Source organism: Sminthopsis crassicaudata, chromosome 4, assembly GCF_048593235.1.
Source record: "Sminthopsis crassicaudata isolate SCR6 chromosome 4, ASM4859323v1, whole genome shotgun sequence".
Taxonomy (NCBI): Eukaryota; Metazoa; Chordata; class Mammalia; order Dasyuromorphia; family Dasyuridae; genus Sminthopsis; species Sminthopsis crassicaudata.
In genome coordinates, this window is record NC_133620.1 from 246426518 (window position 1) to 246450046 (window position 23529).

A 23529-nucleotide genomic window follows, 5' to 3' on the forward strand; every position below is an offset into this window, starting at 1 on the left:
AAAAAATTCACCATGTCTTAGTGCATGACGTCCTCACAACCAATTGCAGAAAAGGAGAAGTATTAAATGTAACTTTTCCAGACCATAATGAATCAAAATCTTATTTAACAATGGGCTGTAGAATCACTGGTTAATAATTAAAAAGCACTACCCAGGAAAATCGTTTTTATCTTTAAATGTTTATATTAATAAAATAGAGAAAGAACAGAACAGTGAATTGGATATGAAATTAATGAAAATGAGAAAAAAATTTAAAATCCTCAATTAAAGACCAAATTGGAAATAGTGAAAATTACAAAAGCAAGAAAGCTTTTAAGCTAATAAATAAAACTGAAAGCTCTTTTTTATGAAAAAGAAAAAAAAAACAATATGACATATTAATTATTGGTTAATTTAATTAAAAAGAAAGAAGAAAATAAATCATCAATATTGAAAATGGAAAGATTAAATTTATCTCTAATGTAGGTGAAATTATAACAATCATTAGGACCTATTTTCCCAATGATACCAATAAATTTAACAATCTAATGAAATGAATGAATATAAAGTGAAAGAGGATATAGCATACTTAAATAGCCTCATCTTAAAAAAAGAAATTTAACAAACTATCAATGAGCTACCTAAGAAAACAATTCCCAAGAGTAGATGGATTCCCAAATGAATTCAACTAAACATTTAAATAATAATTAATTTCAATATTATATAAACTAGAAAAGTAGGCAAAAAGGGAGTCCTACTAAATTCCTTTCACAATACAAATAGAGTACTGATACTTAAATCAGGAAGAGTGAAAACTCAGAACCATACAGTATGACCAGGTGGGATTTATACCAGGAATGAAAGGCTGATTCAGTATTAGAAAAACTATAAATATAATTGACCACGCTGATAACAAAAACAACAAACAGTATGGTTATCACTATCACTGCAGAAAGTTTTTGACAAAATATAACTCATTTGCATTTAAAAAACAGTAGAAAGTGTAACAATATATGGAAATTTCCTTTAAATGAGAAGTAATATCTATTTAAAACCATCAGCTAGCATTATTTGTAATGAAGATAAACTGGAAGTTCTTTCAATAAGATTTTGAGTGAAGCAAATATATCCATCATTACTATTATTATTCAGTATTGAACTAAAAATATTAACTATAGCAACAAAAGAAGAAAGAGAAATTTAAGAAATTAGAAAAGGCAATGAGGAAACCAAATTATCACTCTTTTACAAATGATATCATGGAGAATCCTAGAAAATCAATTAAAAACTAATTGAAATAATTTACAACTTACTTATTCAAATTTTCTGATTATAAAATAAAACCACATAAATAATCAATATTTCTATACATTAACAACAAAGTCTAGGAGCAAGAAAGAGAAAGAAAAATTACACTTAAAGTAACTGAAGACAATATAAAATACTTGGGAATCTGACTGCCAGGATAAAGTCAGGAAATACCTGAACACAATCACAAGTCATTTTTTCATAAAAATAATGTAAGATTGAAACAGTTTTAGAAATATTAATTGTTCATGGTAGGCTAAGCCAATATAACAAAATTATAATTCCACCTAAATTAATTACTTATTCAGTGTTGTACCAAATTACCAAAAAATGTTTTATAGAGCTAGATAAAATAATAATAAAATTCATTTGGAAAAACAACATGTCAAGATTATCAAGGGAATCAATAAAAAGAAAAGAAAGGTAGCCTAGCAGTTCTGGATGTCCAACTGTGTTACAAAGCACCAATCATCAAATAATATGATACAGGCTTAGAAATACAGTGATGGATCAGTGGAACACATTATATACATATATATATATATGTATATATATATATATGTATATATATATATATAATACACAGTAGCAAATGACCTTAGCATTCTACTGTTTCATATTTTTAAAGATCTAAGCTTTTGGAATAAGAACTCATTATTTTTGACAAAAATCTCTGAGAAAACTGGAAAGCAGTTTGGTAAAAACTGGATATATAGACCAACTTATGGTCATCTACCTGAGAGCCAGTTTAGTTTCAGAAAAGGCTAAGAAATGATGGCTATGGTTTTTGCTACCCAACAACTTGAAGAGGAAAGGCATGGAATAAAACAGAATACACACTCTTTGTCAAAGTTTGGGTGCCAGGAGAAATTCCTCAGAATTGCCCATCAATTTCATAATGTTGGGCTTGCCCAGATACTGGATAATGTATGATGCTCTTATGCTTTTTATCTCCAATAGGGTGGAGCAAAGCTTTATGCTTGTACTCAGGCTTCTTAGCATGATATTTTCAGCAGTATTGTCAGATATCTTCAACAAGAATGAACATAGCATCAAAGTCAGCTTCAGGTAAATAAGTTAACTTTCAAAGGCCATAAGTCACAACTAAAGTGGAGGAAGAATTAGTACATGTTTTTAGTTGATAGATGACTATGAACTAAATGTAGTTTTGGAAGCTCTGATGAAAAATGTATGGATTGATCCTTTTTGTTTGTGCTAATTTTGGCCTAGCAATTACTACTCAGAAAATACAGATTTCCCACCAACTAGCACCACACCATTCATAAGTGGAACCATTGGTTATAATACATAGTTATATCGAAATTGGTGGCACTGAGAGTAAAAGATAAATGTGACTTCTGTTCATACTCAAAAACCATAGCTTGAGAGAATTCAGAAGAAAAGCTGAATTTTGGGTCTACCTCTAATATATTCTAGGTTTTTTCTCTCAATGAACTTGAGGAATGGGTTTTCTCTTGAGTATACTCCTTGGTATCAAAAAAACAACTCTTTTTTACTGTCTCACTCCAGATATCTAGATAGAGGTTTAGGATAGTGATACTACTGGTCTTCCCTTTTTCCTGAAATCAGTTCTATTTTTCTTCTAAGTGAAGAACTATTGAGTCACTTGGGACATAGGCAACACAATTATCCCTTCTATGTTGGAAATAAGCATTACACTAAATTGTTCCACCCTCATGAATTCATCCCTCATATTGGAATATGTTCATACATCCCAGACGTCTTCTTTTCTTTAGCCAGGAGTTTTGATAACCACTTGCTCAGGGAGATCACTATGCAAATTCCAATATAATTTTGAAAGTATGGGGATTTTTGAGTCAAAACTGGCATGAATTGAAAAATATTTACATGTGTTTTTGGCTCTGTACCTAGATGAATTCTTTCATTAAATTGCATATTAAAGACAGCAGATCAGGGGGAGAATGGGATGAATTTATTCCCACTACAAGAATTAATACTTTAGCAATTCTATTTGTATAGAAAAAAAACAATGTAATCAATGATAAATTTATAATTCATTCTAGATTGACATATTTCTCTCTCATTTCTTTTGTCTTCTTTTTCCTCACTCTGAAACATCTGCCCATACTTAAATAATGGCTGTGTAGTATGAAATACAATATGATCAATTTATAGCATAGAGGTCTTTGGCCTGAAAGTCAGGGATAGCAATTTCTTTTGGGAGAAGAGGCAAAAGACAACATATTGTCATGGAAAGATCATTGACTTTCACATAAAGAAATATCTTGTCATATCATTTAACTTTTCTAAGCCTAGCTTTCTCAATCTATAAAAAATGAAAGGAAGATTAGTTGATCTCTCAGTTACTTCTGCTTCAAAATTTTGTGATATAATATATTTGTATATGCCATGTTATAAAGGAAAATGGCCAGTATCATAAAAAGAACACTTGATTATCCATAAGAAAACTATGTAGTCATTACTTGTGTAATATTGGACAAATTTCACCTTTGTTACCTCATTAAACTCATTAAATTAAAGAAGTTTTCTCTTGTTTTGTAAGGGGTTGAAACTCTTGAGTCAATGCATTGAGGTGGGATAGTGGAGCATTTACTGATTGGACAACACTCTATAAGAATATGCTTGGAAAATGGCCCTTCCCAATATCCTGTGCTGGTCTAATTGTTTAGTGCATATAGAGAATTGTGGGAGGGACTAGGAGGTGCAAGGAGACTAGCCAGAGTCACTTCAGGGAGAAAGTCGAAGAGGTGAGGTTGCAGAGATCCTACATTTCCACTCTCTTCACTTCTACCACTAAAGACCTAGAATAAAGACTTTTTGCTTATCCTGACTCTGGCTGATTCTAAGGTATCCAGGGTGCTAATGCGGTTGCCACATTTTTTTTTTTTTTTAATAAAGATGTCATCACTGTTCAATTTGCAGGATTACTATGGTTTGAATAGGATAACACACATGAAAACACTTTGTAAATTGTAAAGCTCTAAATAAGTGCATCAATTAATCAATAAAAATATGTATTGAACACCTGCTATGTACCAGATACTGTGCTAAAACTTCTAATACTAAAAAAGACAAAAGACTGTTCCTATCCTCAAGGAGCATACAATGTTTTGGGGGAGACAACGTTAGCAGAAATATATTAATTTAACTACATTCAGGATAAATAGAAAAGAAGTAGAGAGGAAAAACATTAGAATTAACAGTGTTTGGGAAAGGTTCCCTATAAATTACAAGATTTTAACTTGGATTTAAAGGAAGGAAAGTAAATAATCAGAGTTGAGGAGACAGAACATTCCAGGCATGGAGAAAATGACCAGAATGAAGAATGTGATGTCTTGATCATGAAATTGCAAGGAGACCAGTGTCACTTGATCAAAGAGTTGGTGGAAGGAATTAAAATATAAGTAGTCTAAAGATAAAAGATTATTAAGGGCTTTCAATGCAAAGTAGAAGATTTTGTATTTGATCTTGGAAATAAGAGTCATTAGAGTTGACTGAGTAGGGGATGACACAGTCAGACCTACATTTTAGGAAGATCACTTTGATGGTTGAATTGAGGCTGTATCATAGTGAGAAGTGATTTCAGGCAGGCTTAAATACCTATTCAGCCTATTGTAATAGTATTCATAATCAAAGCTATTTGGAACAAAGGGGGAAGTACAAGAGAGAGAAGACATATTTACCTCCTTCAACTATATTATGTAATGCCACTTCTGAAACTTTCAAAATGAATGGAAAACTTTAGTCTTTACTAAATGTTTGGCAAATTGACACACATACAAAAACATGGAACACAAAGATAAGATTTTATTAAAAAATAATTTCATGTGCATAAAAAAGCACAGGGTAGGGAATTATTTTAAAGTTGTGCTTCAGCTCAAAAAGTTATCAAACTGTGCATATCCTTTGATCCAGTAGTGTTTCTACTGGGCTTATATCCCAAAGAGATCTTAAAGAAGGGAAAGAGACCCCTGTGTGCAAAAAGGTTTGTGGCAGCCCTTTTAGTAGTGGATAGAAACTGGAAATTAAATGGATACTCATCAATTGGAGAATGGCTAAATAAGTTGTGGTATATGAAGGTTATGGAATGTTATTGTTATGTAAGAAATGACCAGCAGGATGATTTCAGAAAGGCTTGGAAAGACTTACATGAACTGATGCTGCATGAAATGAGCAGGACCAGGAGATCTTTATATACTTCAACAGCAATACTATATGATGATCAATTCTGATGAATGTGACTCTCTTCAACAATGAGATGAACCAAATCAGTTCCAATTGCTCAATAATAAAGAGAACCAGCTACACTCCGCAAAAGAACTATGGGAAATGAGTGTGAACCACAACATAGCATTTCCACTTCTGTTTTTGTCTGCTTGCATTTTTGTTTTCCTTCTCGTTATTTTTACCTTATTTCTAAATCTGATTTTTCTTGTGCAGCAAAATAACTGTATAAATATGTATACATATATTGTATTTAATATATACTTTAACATATTTAACATGTATTCTACTTGCCATCTAGCAGAGGGGGAGAGGGAAGGGAGGGGAAAAGTTGGAACAGAAGATTTTGCAAGAATCAATGCTGAAAAGTTACCCATGCATATGTCTTGTAAATAAATAAAAAAAACTATAATAATAAATATTGTGCTTCAGAATATTTTCCTATGAAATAGTTTACTTATAGCAGTTCTGATATTGAATATTATATCTATTTTCAAATTCATGAATTTTAACTAATAAGTTCATACAATTCTGTCCTATATCATGTTTTCATACAGTTATAAGATTGAACATGTGGGGGCAGCTAGGTGGTACAGTGGATAGAGTACCAGCCCTGAAGTCAGGAGGACCTGAATTCAAATTTGGTCTCAGAAATTTAATACTTCCTAGCTATGTAATCCTGGGCAAGTTATTTAATGCCAATTGCCTCAGCAAAAAAAAAAAAAAAAGAAAAGAAAGAAAAGAAAGAAAAAAAGATCAAGCATGAGTATTTCATAATTATATGATATGATGTTTTCTCATTCATTTATTCTTCATTTCTGAAGCCATGATCCAATCACTGTTATTCCTCTAAGAAGACCATTATCAGTCTACTTTTTATGGTCTCATTTCCTATCCTAGAAGAGTTTAGGACCAAAATTCTCTTCTTTGACCAGTATTCCTTTTCTGCGTTATGTAACCCACACATTATAGTCATTAAATTTCTTGAGGCCACAAATCTAGTAAGCTCTTTGAGGTCAGAGAGTGTTTCTGCTTTTTTGATTTGCAGTGTTTGACATATAGCAAGCATTTGCTAATTGCTTTTTAATGCATTATTTGATCCTATGAAGACAAAACTACTTGAGTATTTGAATAAAATGTCTGCTCCCTCACAAATATTTCTCCCCATGTACCATTCCCACAGGAGAAAATAGACATGAATTTCTTTTCATTTTACTGGCTGTTGATATTCCTCTTGCTATCAACTGACACAATTATCTAAATGTTTAGGGGTTAGCTTGATATTCGCAGAGAACATTATAGTCCAGTAAGTGTTCTGCAGAAATTTTAAACTGATCTGTACCTCTTTTCTAACCAGAAACTATGGCTTCCACTATAGATAAAAGTATTTAATGCAGGCATCATCAGTGGCAAACTTCTAGAAAAGTTTCCCTGATTAAAATCTCTACCTGTTTCACTATGTTCTCTATTCATATTTTAAAGTGATTTTTCTAACTTCTTGACTACATTACCCTTTTATTCAATCAACTCCAGTGATTCCTGTTGCCTCCACGATCAAATAGAAAATCCTGTATTTCTAAAGAAAAGAAAAGAAAAGAAAAGAAAACAAAAACAAAAACAAAAAAAAACACAAAAAAGATATATACAACCTATCTCCTTTCTGTCTTTCCAATCACCTTATATCTTACTTGCATCTATATACTCTTACTCAGGGACACTTCCTTCCTTGATATTCCTTACATAAGACAACCAATCTCTTCAATCTGTGTATTGTTACCTGTTGTCTTTTATACCTAAAATCCTCTTCATCTTTGATTAAGCTTCCTAATTTTCCAGGCTTCCTTCTTGTTATAGATAAAATCCTATCTGCAAAATAACTTTTCTTAATCCTTCTTAATGGTAGTGTCTTCCTTTTGAGATTATCTCCAATTTATCTTTTATTTTCTTGGCAGTATAGTTGTGTTTGCATATTGTTTTCCCCATTAGATCATGAGCTTTTTGAGGGAAGGGACTATTTTTTACTACTTCTTTGTATTCACACCATTGCTGTATACACAGTTATGATATTTATTATTTGCTATTAATTTGTCATAACTACATTTTTCTATTGTAAACCCAATAGCTTTTAGTAACTGAGAATACTTCTTGATGTTATTGTAAATTAGAGAGTCTATTTATTGTCTATCTTTTTAGTTGATGTTTTCCATAAGCTCTCTCTCTCTCTTTATGTGAATATATGTGTTTCTATAAAATTAATACTCTGAGTGCTTGGAGTATCTTTGTGAAAGTAAACAAGCTTCATGGGAGAAAAAATTAGAGTTCAAAGTCAATATTCTTTAAAAGAGAAAACTAAATTTTCTTCCATTCTTATGTTTACAACAAATAAGAACTAGAATGAGCCATTCTAAGTTCAAATAATTAGAACTCAAAATCAATACTGTTGAAACAATCTTAAATTATTTTGACAGCATTGTGTCTAATTTCATCTTTGTATCTTTACTATATAGAAGGAACTTATAAATGATAGTTGAGTTGAAATTCAAAGAATGCTAAAGGTCATCTACTTGTGAGAACACATAAGGGGAAACCCCTTGACATGAATTGAATTGATGATTATCCTGTCTCAGGTAAATGAATCTCTTTACCTTATTTCTCCTCACTAATTTTCTGATGTCTAGATATTGACCCTTCACTAATTATTAGAAAAATCTAAAGCTGGTGGACTTAGGGAAAAAATGTCAGTAAAGTTTATGCCCTTTTTTGGTGCTAAGATTTTACAGCTTTTATTATATGATGAAGTAGGATAAAAAATTTAAAAATAAATTTTTTGATAATGGTGGTGGTAATGTTAATGGTAATGATTATAGCTGGCATTTATAGAATATTTTAAAGTTTGTAAAGCATTTTACTTTATTTCATTTGAGTGTAACAACAATACCATGAGGGAGGTGCCATTATCCTTATTTGCAATTGAAAACTTGAATCTGAGAAGTTTTCATTTGTTCAGAATCAATAGTGCCTGAGGTAAGATTTGAATTCAGACCTTTTGAACTCCAAGTCTAGCACTTTACTCACTAGGACACCTAGCTGCTGTAATAGTACTTGACATTTAAATAATACTTTAAAAAGTTAGCAACGTGGACAGCTAGGTGGCAGAGTAGATAGAACACCAGCCCTGAAGTCAGGAGCATCTATCTGAGTTTTATTCTGTCTCAGACTCTTAACACTTCCTAGCTATGTGACCCTGGGCAAGTCATTTAACCCCAATTGCCTCAGGGGAAAAAAAAGTTTGCAATATGCTAAACATGCATGATTTCATTTGATTCATAACAACTCTGTGAAGTAGGTACTTTTATATTTTATTTTATTTTATTTTATACATTAGTAAATAGATCTCAAAAAATTACTTATTTACTATCACATCACTAGTGTCAGAGAAATAGTTTGAATTCCAAGTCTTCCTGTCTTTAGGTTCAACACTGTAGTACTACACCATTTCATTTTTCACTAAAATACATGATATGTTAAATTATCCAATTCATATTTTAAATAAAATATTTACATATAGAAATATTAATCATGTTGGGAGAGAAAAAATCAAAACAAAAGGGGAAAAATCACACACAAAATAAACAGAAGAAAAAAGGTGAATGTAGTGTGTATTGATTAACATTTAGTCTGCATAGTTGTCTCTCTAAATGTGGTTGTCATTTTCCATCTAAAGTTTGAGATTGCCTTGAACCATCGAACCTCTCAGAAGAACAAAGGCTATCATAGTTAATCATCACACAATCCTGCTGTTATTGTGTACAATGTTTTCTTGTTTCTGCTTGCTTCACTCAGCATCTGTTCATATATCACCATATTTTTATGTAACTTTAACTTTTTTTTTTTGCTTTTTGCTGAGGCAATTGGGGTTAAGTGACTTGCCCAGAGTGTCACACAGCTAGGAAGTGTTAAGTGTCTGAGACCAGAATTGAACTCAGGTCCTCTTGATTTTAGGGCTGGTGCTCTATCCATTGAGCCACCTAACTGCCCCTACCTTCATATATTTTTAGACAATGGCATTCATTTCATTCTATCTTTCAATCTAAAATTTAGTTTTTTAGCAGTTGAAGGATCTGCTTCAAAATATGATGCTTCTTTGTCCTTGGAGGGGGGGGGGTCTCTTACTTGCCAACCATGCAATAAGTGTCTTGGGTTGGCTGGACCATATGGACACTAATGCATACTGAAGTCATAAATTTTGTAATTCTAGATTATTTCTTTGTCTTTACTACATTTTCTATTTCTATTTTTCTTGAACATGTTGAACTCCACCACTTTACTATCATTTGTTGTTTGTTTTTCAGTTGTGTCCCACTCTTCATGACTCACTCTTGAGATTTTCTTGACACAGACATTGTATTTCTTTGCCATTTTTTTTCTCCAATTCATTTTACAGAAGAAAATGAGGCATGACTCTAATTTATAACAAATCAAGCCATTCTCCAATTGATAAATGGTCAAAGGGTATGAAAGAGTTATGAACAGACAGACAATTTTCAGATGAAGAAATTGAAACTATTTCTAGCCATATGAAAAGATGCTTCAAGTCATTATTAATCAGAGATATGCAAATTAAGACAACTCTGAAATACTACTACACATATGTCAGATTGGCTAGGATGACAGGAAAAGACAATGCTGAATGTTGGAGGGGATGTGGGAAAACAGGGACACTGATACATTGTTGGTGGAATTGTGAATACATCCAGCCATTCTGGAGAGCGATTTGGAACTATGCTCAAAAAGTTATCAAACTGTGCAAAATTTTTGTTCCAGCAGTGTTACTACTGGGCTTATATCCCAAAGAGATCTTATAGGGACCTGTATGTGCAAGAATGTTTGTGGCAGCCCTCTTTGTAGTGGCCAGAAACTGGAAACTGAGTGGATGCCCATCAATTGCAGAATGGCTGAATAAATTATGGTATATGAATGTTATGGAATATTATTGTTCTGTAAGAAATAACCAGCAGGATGATTTCAGAAAGGCCTGGAGAGACTTACATGAACTGCTGCTGAGTGAAATGATCAGGACCAGGAGATCGTTATATATTTCAACAACAAGACTATATGATGATCAATTTTGATGAATGTGTCTCTCTTCAACAATGAGATGAACCAAAATCAGTTCCAATTGTTCAGTAATAAAGAGAACCAGCTACACCCAGCAAAAGAACTCTGGGAAATGAGTGTGAACCACTACATAGCACTCCCTATCCCTCTACTTTTGTCTGCCTACATTTTTTTATTTCCTTCACAGCTTAATTGTACATTATTTCATAGTCTGATTCTTCTTGTGCAGCAAAATAACTGTATGGATATGTATACATCTTAACATCAACACTTTTTCCAATGCACTTAAAAAAAAAAAATTTAAGCCACTATTTGCATAACATTTTACTGCATAATGCCATAGAATTTACTGTAAAACTTTACACCCACCTGGGCAAAGAGCAATATTGCATGGTTTATGATGAGTTTCAGGTCCCTCGCATGGTCTTCCCCCATACTGGGGAGGTATACATGATCTTGTTCTAGTTCTTTGGCCTCGACCACATGTAAATGAACACAAACTCCAGGGTGACCACTCTTCCCAAACTCCGTGTACTGTAACAAAGTAAAAAGAATTTAATAACAAAAGAAGGAAATAAAATCAATTCAGAAAAAGGTAATAAACCTAAAAAATTAATCTATTCCCTAAAATCAGTTGATCAAACTACTTAATTGACACAAAAATAGGAAAAAAAATTGAAAATCTATTGAGTTTGTTGAAAAGTCCATAGTCTCTCTATATTTGAATATGGCAAATTTTAAGCCACAATAAAGAGAAATACTTTTTTTTTAAACTAGGAAGATTTTAAAGAATTATTTCTGCTTTACAGTAATTATCACAATAAAACTAGTAGAATAGTGAGCAACTTCTACTAATCTGTATTTTTTCACTTATGATCCTAGGTTAAAAGTCTTACTGGACTTTTGAGGCCATTTATTCCAGTCCTTCACACTTATAATGTGGATACTGAGAACCAGAGAGGTTAAGACACTAGGCTAAAGATTATACATAAAAAAAATTATACTGTACAGTAACAAAATGCTAAGTGACATCCTTAAAAGTTTTATCATACATTTTAAAAAATGTGAAAGAGAATCAGAACTGTGAAAGAGCTAGTTTTATTTTATTTCCTTAATATTTTTCTTTTGAGAATAAATTAAATCAATATTTTAATATATAAAAGAGAATTTTTATGAAGAGTTTTAAAAATATTTCAGGTACAAATATTTCTTTTAATCAAATATTTTCACTACTATTAATATCAAATATTCTTCCTATAGCTTTTAATTTTGGATGATTTCAAACCTCATAAACTTTATAGTATCAACACAATAGAATTAATTATAACTTAAAGACATTAGATGCTCATGGCTTGAAATTACTACTACTAGTAATGTATGCTAACTTTTTAATCCCCTTACAAAATGGCCCAATAATATATCATATATAGCTACTTTAAAAATTCTCTCATGGACAGTTAGGTGGCGAAGTGTATAGAGCACTAGCCCCGAATTCAGGAGGACCCGAGTTCAAATCTGATCTCAGACGCTTAACACTTCCTAGCTGTGTGACCCTGGGCAAGTCACTTAAACCCAGCCTCAAAAAAAAAAAAAAAAAAAAAAATCTCTCATTTTAAAAAAAAGGGAAAGAAATCAGCATGAAGAGGATAAAGGAATATCCTACTTAATTTGTTGTTTGAACTTAGCTTCAAAAAAACATTACATTACTAGAAATTTAAAACTCCATCAAGCAACCAGTGAAAGCAACTGCTTTCCATGCCACATTTTTAAAAAGAAATCAGTCCTATTTCATATAGGCCATTAGATCAATCAGCAAAAAAAAATCTCATTTTCCTCTCAAACAGTGAAAACAGGAAATTAACAACACTTATACTATATATACACTACTATGTTCACCAGATCTGAAATTCATTATATCAAAAATCAAATGATAGCTTAATGGAAATAGGGGTGATAGATAAGTTGTAAAAAGAAAATAAAATCTATTTTCTCCTTAAAACTAGAAAAGGCTAAGCAGTAACCTCAGGGAAGTTGAAGGCAGCAGGATAGATGACAAGTAAAATCTCTATAAGTTAAGGAAATCATTACAAATAAAGAATACCCCAAGTTGCCACTCTAAATATCACATCTAAAATTTTTCTAATTTGAATGGTTTTCCATATTTGTAAGTAAGAAAAATACAAAAAAAAATTTGAAAAGCATTTAAAAATAGTACTCTTGAATAATATAGAACTTGTCATGTGTTGATATGTATGTGTGTGTATATATGATACATATTTCACAATGCATGCATACATATAAATTATATGAACACACATCTATTCTATGTTCACATACTTAATCTATTCTTAGGTGAATTTGTTTCAATTTTTTTTTTAAACAGGGAAGGTCATATAGCTTAGCCTTTAGAAATAATAGATGTTATGTCATTTAACATGAGAAGTCACACTTTTTAAGAATAAAAGATGAGGTACAATAAACATTTTAAAATATTTTCTAAATACATATTGATATTAAAACTATTTCTTTTGAATAATAATATATTATTTTCTTTTCTTCTGTAGTCTGTATTTTTCAGTTCTGTTGAAATAGCTGGTTCGAAATTTCTGAGTACTATAGCTAATTACATTGCTTTGTTGTTCAATTTGATAGCTTATGCATTTTCTTTCCTTGAAAATAGTTCAGCATTAAAAGCATCCCAGAAAAAGAGGACCTTTCTAAAAGAATTCTAAATTGGCAGATTTTCATCTGTTAATCTTTAAAACTTTGATTAACTTTGATTGCTGATGAAACTTAAAGCTTTTGAAAACTGTTGTTGACTTTTTTCTTGTCTTTATTTTTCATGAGGTGATTTCATGGTATTTCCATAGCACCAAAGAAAGTAAAATATTAAGTCGTTTTAATTTAAAATTTTGGATCTAATATTGACTATGAAATATTTTTGTTTCTATAGAATACTGCCAATTTGTTATAGGAAATAATGAAATGGAGATACAATGCCACAATTTCAGCTACTTTGCCTATTCATAAATATTCATTGTGAATGGTTTGAGTATGAAGGAAGATAGAGGAGGAGGAGCAAAAAAAAAAAAGAGAGAGAAAGAAAAGTGAGAGATAAAGAGAGAGAGGAGGAGGGAGAAAGACAGACAGAGAGAAACACAGAGAGAGACAAAGAGAGAGAAAAACACCGAAACACAGACAGACAGAGCTAGAGGCAAGGAGAGAGGGAAAGAATGAGGAAGGGAGGGAGAGGGAAAAGAAACTTTCCTGCTTTTAACTTTGAAAATTATTTGGTACATTTAATCAATGTACTGATAACCAAATGTGATTTGGGGGAGGGGAACATGATCATCTGTTTTAGCTGTAGAAACTGATTAGATTGATCATGTAATTGATCATGTAATTATTAGTTAATAATTTTTTTATATGTAGACAGATTTAATCAAGTAACAATTAATATAGTGAACAGAAAGTTACATTATCAAAAGGTTTTGAAACCAGTATAAATAATACCATTTTTAAAAATTCAGATTTGAAATATTATAAAATAATTTTCAATGATATTTTCTTTAAAAAAAAAAAGTTATCTCCTTGAAGGAGAAAATGGACAATACAATATAAACTTCTCTTGTAAAAGTATTGTTTTAATCCTTGTATCTAAATCTCCAGTACTTAATACAATACTTGTCATATAATGTATTAATAAATAATTGTTAAATTGATTGCTCAAAAAAAGCCTAATATAAACCAGATATGAATCTAAAGGGAGAAAATGAATCATACTTAAGCTTACATAAAACTTTCCTAAAGTATAATAAAAAGTGTGAATGAATGCCACAAAATTACAAATTTAGGAAACAATGACCTCTTATAGCTTTTCACTTTTTTGCTAAAAAAATTTTTTTTCTGTATATATCACTCAAAATTTATAATTTCTTCTTATTCAAAAGAATTAACTTTAAAAAAGAATTTCTAGAATCTTGAAACGGTAGGGAAATCTAAAATCATTTTAAGACAAGGGCCAAAGGAATTGGGGAATGAGACAGCCATTGCTCAAACTCAATTCTTGTTACTCAAGGTCCAATGATTTTTCTGTTCCACTAGATGAACCAGGAAGTATTATATGGTTTAATTAAGGCAATGTGTAAAGAGAAACCCCAAAATTAAAATGATTAATTTCCCATCATTCTTCTTATTAATGCAAATAATCTCTAACATCATTATTTTATAATGTGAAGTAAGAAATGATTAATTTTCTAGTCTGATTATGTACAATATTATATTATTTCTTTAAATGTCAAACATATTTTGTATATATATTTAACTAATCAGGTAGTGGTTTTTATCTCTTTTATCTCATTGCAAATATGATATTTGAATATAGAAAATTTATATCATTTCAGACAACATGTAAATGGAAGAATGTGTTTGGAATCATTGCTTTAAAATTAGTTTAAAATTAGCTTGAAAGGAAAGTATACATAATGAGTTTGGAAAATAGCAAAATAAAATAATTAACACATGAAATATTGCATAATAACCATAAAAATTTATGTAAATATGTTAAAACACCATTTGAAAATATCACCCTTCCCTAGGAGAGTATTAAAATATTTATTCTTAATATTGAAATAAATTAAATTACTGTATTAAAAAAATAACATTTATGTTTGCTCAAAAAAGAAAAAAAGGAAAAATATATATCTGCTTTTTCATTATCTTTAATTCTATTTTTCTGTATTGTTATGAAACAAAAAATGTTTCCCCCAATATCACCATCACATTGTAAAACTTATAATAAATAAAATGGATACATCTTTTTAGGGAAAATGGTTATCAGCTCTATAAAGATAAAGAGTTTAATAATGAGCTAAATTTCCTGTTACATACACTAGTCTTCAGTTTTCTCTTTTATTCCAGAGATATAATGAAATAAAAGTAAGGATGATTGGACAATGGAGAAATGTATTCTCAATTCCTCTGACAGATTTCTCTCTTACCTAGATGAAGGACAGAATCACATGTTTTTTGGTTGAAATATATAAACATACATGTGTGTAAATATGGTCTGAAAAGCAAAATCTGACCAAGATGCATTCCCAGTTTAACCTTTATTCCTATTCATTCTTTCAGTTATGGGGATAATTACCTGGATCTCAGCACAAGTTTAAAGAAGGGAAATGATGTACTTTCAAAAGGAAACCATGTTCTGAGTAATTCTTTGCTTGTAAATCTTTGATATTGTGATATTATTATTTTTCAGGTTGTTAACTCACCAAATTTTCTTTTTCTTATGAGAAATTAATTTAATTCTTTTAATGGATTAAAATAAGAAACAACTTTAAATATAGGCAGAGTATTTCCTTACCAATATAGTGGGATTAATGAGACAAAAAGAGGGCTCTCTATCCACAAATATCTCCATCACTGTATTTTTTACTTTTTTGATTGTCAATGAAGGGACAATTATTCTCTGCAAAAATATGTTAAATGTTTTGTCCAATCACACAGCCAGGTAAGAGTTGAGATCTAAAATCAAGTCTCAATACTTGCTCACTAATTACTGGATGTCTTGTTTCATGCTGCCAGTGCCTTTAGCATTGAAGAACAAGGTTAAAATATATAGCTATAATTGAGAAAACACAATTATCATCTTTACTTTGTGCCTTATATCAAAATGTGTCTATTGTAACTATTCAGCAACCTACTGTGGTCCTGAGAAAATGGAATGCAAATTTTGATGGTGAGTGATGGAGGAGATGGGAGCTTAAAATCTGGGACATTATATGTATTATATAATGGTGTAGTATAGTAGGAAGTAAGGTACCAATATAATGATACTAGATACTTAAACTGAAGGATATCAAAATAAAGGGATGTACCAAGAATGCCATTACAGCTTCCCACAATTTTGCCTTGGGTCTGTTTTTGACTTATAGCTAATATTTAGTTGACAAGAAATTCAATGAACTCTTTTTCTTTTTCAAACTGGGCATGAAATTTCATTAACTTAGGGAGCTGTCAGTGAGAAGTCGCTTCTACTGATTCTGATCAGGTGCTAGTTTTTAACTTACATTCTTAGTGAGTTGACTGGAATACGGAGAGATTAAATGATTTGTCCTTAGTCACACAGAAAACATGTGTCAGAGATAGGACTTGAACATAGATTTTCTTGACTCTGAGGTTAGCTCTCTGTCCAACATATGTTGTTGCTTCTGATGAATACTAAATACAGTTATACATTATCTTCTGGCAGATTGTGTATGAGTATATATACACACACACATTTGAACTTAATCCTTAAAATTTAATCCTTAATCCTTAAAATTTATAGATTTTAACGACAGATCTACTATATTGTCACAAAGCATACACTACTAATTGCTCATTTTCAATTTTCTCATCTCTCAAATCTTCTCTATTTCTTTCTGCCATTCTGAAACTTCTTTTCTGCTATTTTCCTCTGAAAATTATTCTTATCCATTCTATATATTCTTTTTTGTGCCATCTACTCTTCATTTAGTTTTTTTATTTAATTGCTGCTTCTTTTATTTTTAAATCTTTGTTTCCTTCCCACAATGATTCTACTTTTTTGTCCTTCTCCCCTTCTTTCTGTTCTTTTAAAATTGTACAAATTTCCTTTTGCCATTTCCTCCTTTCATTCTTTTTTTCTTCTTTCCCTTCTATCTTTTATGTTCTGTTTCATCTCATATTTTAAACAATGCCAATGCTTTCTTGTACTCATAGCATTGTTTACATATATTCTATCTATCCCTAGATATCTGTTATCTTATTCATTAGAATGTGGTCACCCCAAGGACAAGGATAGTGTTTTTTGTTTGTTTGTTTTATCCACAGGCATGGTTTCTGGCATATAGCAATTGCCTATAGCACTTAATAAATTCTTATTCATTAATTATCTGAATAATTTGTTTCATTGATTCTTTCCCAACTACTACCAATGAAAAGGAAACTTTTTTTTTCTTCTCCCCATCCTGTTCTCTAATGTCATATACAATCTCTTTTACTTATTGGTGAAATTATCTTGCTCTACTCAGCTGTGGTTGTTTATCTTTCTGCATAACTTTGTTTCTTACTTGCAAAGTTGCTTCCAAGAATCAGAAGCTCCTCCGGGAACATCCATTCACTTAAAGTGCCCCATATTTCTCTAGTATTCACTTCTACCTTTCCCTACTCAAAGGAAGAAACCCTTTTGGGACCCAGATATAAAACCATATGGTATTCCTAGGAAACCTGCAAAACTCACAAGCTGTGACAAGCCATGTGTTTAGTGGGGGAGCAGGTAAAAATTGATGCTCCTCCATGGACCCCAAACCACTGCAGGTTGCCATAAAGCAGCTCTTTATGGCATTAGTAGTGCTAGATCTTGGATTTATAGTTAGGATCTTTCCACATGATCCTACAGAGAATGGGATACAAACTGGCATTTATAGAGGAGAAGGGAGGGAAGGAGAAGGAAAGAGAAAAAAGGAAAAGGGGGAGGGATAGAAATAGAGAGATAAGAAAGAGGGGAAAGGGAGGGGGAAAAAGAAAAGCAAAGGAAGACAGTGAGGGATAGGAAGAAGGGTATAGGGAGAGGACAGAGAAAAGGAAGGAGGATGGAGGGAGGGAAGGAGAGAAGTAAAGGGAAAAGAAGGAAGAGAGGAGAAAAATAAAAAGGAGTAGACTGGGAAAAAGAATTGTGCAGTTGTGAGAGTATACCAGAAAATTCTGATTTAAATTAAATATTTAAAATTTACCTTAAGTAAGAAAGGAATGGTACTCTGTTCCATTTGGATTATATCAATTTCCTAAATGACTGTGCCAAATGTCCAAAGCAATGGATAGTTCAAAATAGGACAGTCATTTCAAATTTTATATTAAACAAGTGTAAAATAGAGTCTCTAGTTCACAGAAAGTAAGAGAGCATAGAGGACCAAATGTAATCATAGTATATACAAGCATAGTCAAAGGAAGAGTTTGAGCTAAATGAAAAAAAAAGTCCCCCAATTTTTTTTTTTAAGTTATAATGTTATGATGACTTTTGTGGCAATTGGAGAAGGCATAGTTTCAATGGTTTGCCACTTATCTTAAATAAAGAAAATTAGTTTCATGTTCTCAGCACATTAGCAAATTAGCATATTTTTTTCTTTCCTAAATCATTCAATGGAATATTATTCCTCATTTTTCCCCTGAAAAATAAAACTTTATGTATAAACATCTTATAAAAACATATATTCATATCTAAAACAAGCATTTGAAAAAATGCTTGTACAATTCTTTTGACTGCTTTGAAAGCAGAAATCATCTCATACATAATGAAATTTCACAGATGAATAAGAATTATACTTATCCACTCTAATTAAAATGTCCATAGTCAGTTCATGTGAAAATAACCAAATGTTTTAAATTCTTAGCAAGACATAATTCAATAACATCTACAATTGTATTTGCTGCTAACACTACCTGGACAGAGGGCAGTGTTATTGCAAACCCTTGATTCTCTTAATGGGCCGCTGCAGTGTGTCCCGTAAGGTGATACACAAGCTCTGGTTCGCACCTGCGACCCTTGACCACAAGTAACTGAACATGAACTCCACTGGGACCACTCTTCCACACCAGATTCACCTGTACACAAGACAACAAATAAAAATGAATACTGCCTTGAGTAATAATGTAAAACATTGTAAGTAACTAATATTGTGGCACATAAGCATAATTTAAAGGCAACAGTATGACAGTAAACACTTGAAAGGGCCCATGGGAAAAAATGTTTAGTGAAACAATAAATTAAAAATTGGGATGCACAGGGAACTGATGCAAGAACTGACTTTGAGTCCAACCTTGTTAGTAGTGCTTCCTTTCACAAAACACCACTGCACTATGGACACTAAAAGAAAAAGATTCAGTCAACATTTTACATAATAGAAGAAAAAATTGGTTTTTATCTCTGCCTCAAAAACTTTAAATAGATATGAAATGTTACAAGGGACAGTAGAAAAATGCAATTTAAGTGTAGTCTATTTTTTTAAAATGAGGAATGAATTATATATCCATTGCAGTTCTTTCATGACTGCATAGGTGTCTACACTTATTCTTAACTCTTGGATATTCAGGCCATGGATATTTTGTCATATTTATGTTGTTGCACACTAAACAATTGCCCTCATTGTTTCAAAAAAAATCCTCAAGTAGTACTACTGCAATTCAAAGTGAATCTATTAATTTGATTGTAATTATTAATAAGGGCATTTTGACATTATGTTTTTTTCAGGGTCTAGATCAGTTTAGTGGCTATGACCCAGAATGCATGAAAACTCTTCCAGTATTTGCATTATAATGCCAAAAATGACTTTAACATTGGGCTTTTATAAAAGTCTGAATCCATTTCCCCAAATGAAATAAATCACTTCCATAGCATCAATGGTTTTCAAATATATAATGAATTCAAGTTCTAAGGAAACAAAGTATAAAACACTGAAGATTATTAAAATGGGTTCCTAATTCTCTAAGCTTAATATTCATAGTGAGCATAAAAAATTGATCTCAAAACATAAAGTTTTCTTGGTAAGATGTCTGACCAAGTTATCAACAAGTTATCAAGCTTTAACATTACTATAAACATTGTTTCCATTACTTACAGTGATTGAGGAAAGATTTAAGCATGCTTCTGTTTTAAGTATTCCCACAGAGGTACTGATGATAGTGAATTTTACATTGGTATGTATCATACTAAATAGAGCATAAGGAGAAGTAGTCAGGTGACTGCATATAGAATTAAATTGTACTAGTTTTTCAGGGTCAACTTGTCCTGGCTGTAATAACTAATATCAGAATGTATAATCTAAAGTCACATTCTACCTCAGTTTATTTGTCTTAACAGAATTATAATATTTGATTCTGATTTTATACAAGTGACATTATTTATAGATTATCTTAAACTATGAAGTCCTTTTGCAATTTTTTGTATATCTAGAACTTAGTGCGGTGACTGGCACACAGAAGGCACTTAAAATATTTATTGATTGGTTGACTAGTTCAAGTGCCACTAAAAGTTAAAACATTTCTTCTTAGGTATTCCTCATTTGAGAATAATAATAATAATAATAATAATAATAATAAACAAACAATGATATGCAGAATATAAGTTATAAATAGTGTTATTTCACTGTTGTGGAATTGAAGGGGAAAATTGTCAGGTACAAATTTAAGGAAGATGTAAAAAAAACAACAACTTGATCTTTAGAACATCTTGAACCTATATGTAGGGCAAAATTAAGAAAAGTCATGATTTAGTGGGTTTTAGAAATGTATCAATTAATACTGAGCTAATGTGTATAATGTAGGTTTAAAAATAAACTGAGAGTTTTTGTCCAAAATTGAAAATATTTTGTCTCAAATAATGGTTTTTGTTTTAGGCTGGCACAGTAGGAAGTTCAGAAATAGTTGGTTTAAATGTACTTTCTAATGATAAGACCTCTCAAGGTGACTGCAATTTAAGCATTAAAAGAAAATACAGATATTCTGTGAATATTACATGATTAAATATTAACTCCAAATACATTTTTGCCAATTTTTTTTCAAAAATTGGAGATCAGTTCTGAATGATAAAGCTGCTAAATGAGGTTTTAGAATGAAAAAACTACCTATCTATGGAAATTAACATTAGTCTGTCTCTTTTTCCTCATCCCAAACTTTCATAATAATTCATTGACACATTTTCCTTCAATTAAAACCTTTTCTATTGACATGTATTGACTTTCAAATAGAACTTCTTTATGTAGATGGATGAGATGATGAAGCTTGCTGAAACAATTCTTTGCTGATAAAGATACAGGCCAAATGCTTTGGTTTGCTCCTGTGCCAAAAATGTCTTAGAAAATAGCATAGCTCTTTGGAAAAATGACAGAAGTTAAATTCTTAAGATGATTGAGAGATTAAGCACATTTTGTAAGAAAGGCTTTAAGTAAAAAAGGGCTTTGTGTGATTTTCAATTTTTGATGTAAATTACATTTTTGAAAGTGAGAAATAAAAAAAAAATCATTGTGAGAATCTTTATAACACTTCATGAAATATAAAGTACTTCACAGACAATCTATTTTGGTCCTCACAACACCCCTGTGAGGTATGTAGTAAAGATTTCTATTACCATTTTATTGACAGAGAAATGGAGACTTAGAGGTTAGAAAATTATTATTTGAAATGTTTGTTTCTTTGGTGATGGAGACATTTAGAAACAACTTGAACATTTCAATTTGTTTATTCTACTGTGTATATGTGTATATATTTACATAAGCACATGCATTTTTGTGCAAATGCAAATGGTATACAGGTATACTACTATATTAGTTTGTGTATGTATGGAGAGATATTCTTAAATAAATATAAATTAGCAATGAATCTACATGGTACAGTAAGACTAATATCTGCCCAAGGGAAAACACTTGATTTTATAATCCAATCCTTTTTACAGTCTTAATAATTGTTATCTATCAGGAAACAAACTGTTTGTCCAAGGTCAATTAGTTTACATACTTTAATAAGAATAGATTAGACAGTATTATAGAATAATCAGACTATTAACCATGGCTATTTGATAAATTAGGATTTATTAACAGGTGGAATTTCTGTTTCTTAAAGTATTGGTTAGATTTTTAAAAACAGACCAAAATATTAGGAAATAGCCACCAATGTCAGTATTCCTTTTAAATCTTTAAACCATTTCAAACATAGAAACCTATTGTTTAATGTTTAAAATGATATCTGATTTAATTGTTTTTGGAGGGGTAAGGGATCTAGAACTCTGATTTTATCAGTGTAGTGAACTCCTTGTATTCTGAAAACTCTCAATTAAATCAGATCTATAAAGTTGTCCAAGGAAATGACAAATTAAGGCAGTTTTCCTATTGCCACACACAATAATATAACTTTAATCTAGGCCTTCTTCACTTTGAGATAAGTCCTCCAACTATCCATTCAATATGTGTTCAACAAATTAGTCCACAGAACAGTAATCTCAATATTTAACCCAACTTTTCCTGCTATTTAATTATGGTAAAAATGATTTGTGTGATAATGTATATCAGTTCCAAAAATTGACTCAATGAATATATTGACCATATCACAACCAAATCTTCTGATTTGGGAGGTGATAGATAATCTTATTATAACATGAAAACATGAATTTAATAAGTATTATATTCAAACTGGATACTTTCTTGAGAAATTTCTTTAAAAGTGCATAAAAATCTGCAATTAAAATTCTCTAGTGATCTTTATTGTCAAAGAGAAAAATGTATTTAAAATATTTTTGAAAGTTACAAAATCTTTTCTAGTATTTGATTTTTCCACCCTCTGTATGAAGAGTACAAAAAATATCATATAACAGTTTTCATTATCTATTTACAGTTATGGTATGCTTTCAAAATAATATGAATGAGAGAAAAACATTCATGTCTCCAACCATTTTCTGTCCTTCAAAGATAGGTAGAAGGGAATAAGTAGTAATGGGGTGTCTAATTGTGTGACACTTACCTGTTAATGATCCATACTAATTCCCAAAATGCCTAAAGGAATGATAATTTCAGGAAAATGCAAATGAAAAATGATTATTAAAAAATTCCCAAGAGACCTGATGGATGCTTTTCATTTTATAACTTTGCCAATGCTGACTATTTCCTTTCCTCAGGAAGGAATTTTATTTATAAAATGATGCTTCCAATAAGTGCCAAAGCAATGTGATTTTTTTAAATGTTAATCTTATAGTTCATGATTAGAGTTTTGTTTATACTTCTTCTATATCTTTATGTATCCGTTTCTTGTATCAGATAATGAGTTCAACATTAATATCATCAACTCACACACAATCACTTTTTTTCAGACTTATGACCATAAAGT

The 23529-nt window shown here is 31.1% G+C and overlaps 1 protein-coding gene across 9 annotated transcripts in view; it reads right to left on the reverse strand.

Moving 5' to 3' along the window:
* ADGRB3 (adhesion G protein-coupled receptor B3) overlaps nt 1-23529 on the reverse strand; it is a 919013-nt gene that overhangs the window by 577662 nt on the left and 317822 nt on the right. For 8 of the 9 annotated variants that reach the window (XM_074310585.1, XM_074310582.1, XM_074310581.1 and 5 more), the window contains 2 exons: nt 19099-19260; nt 11002-11166 (listed from right to left, as the gene is read on the reverse strand). In XM_074310585.1, coding sequence (XP_074166686.1) covers nt 11002-11166; nt 19099-19260 — 327 coding nt within the window. The remainder of the gene's footprint in view (nt 1-11001; nt 11167-19098; nt 19261-23529) is intronic. The other variant, XM_074310588.1, reaches the window with a different exon arrangement.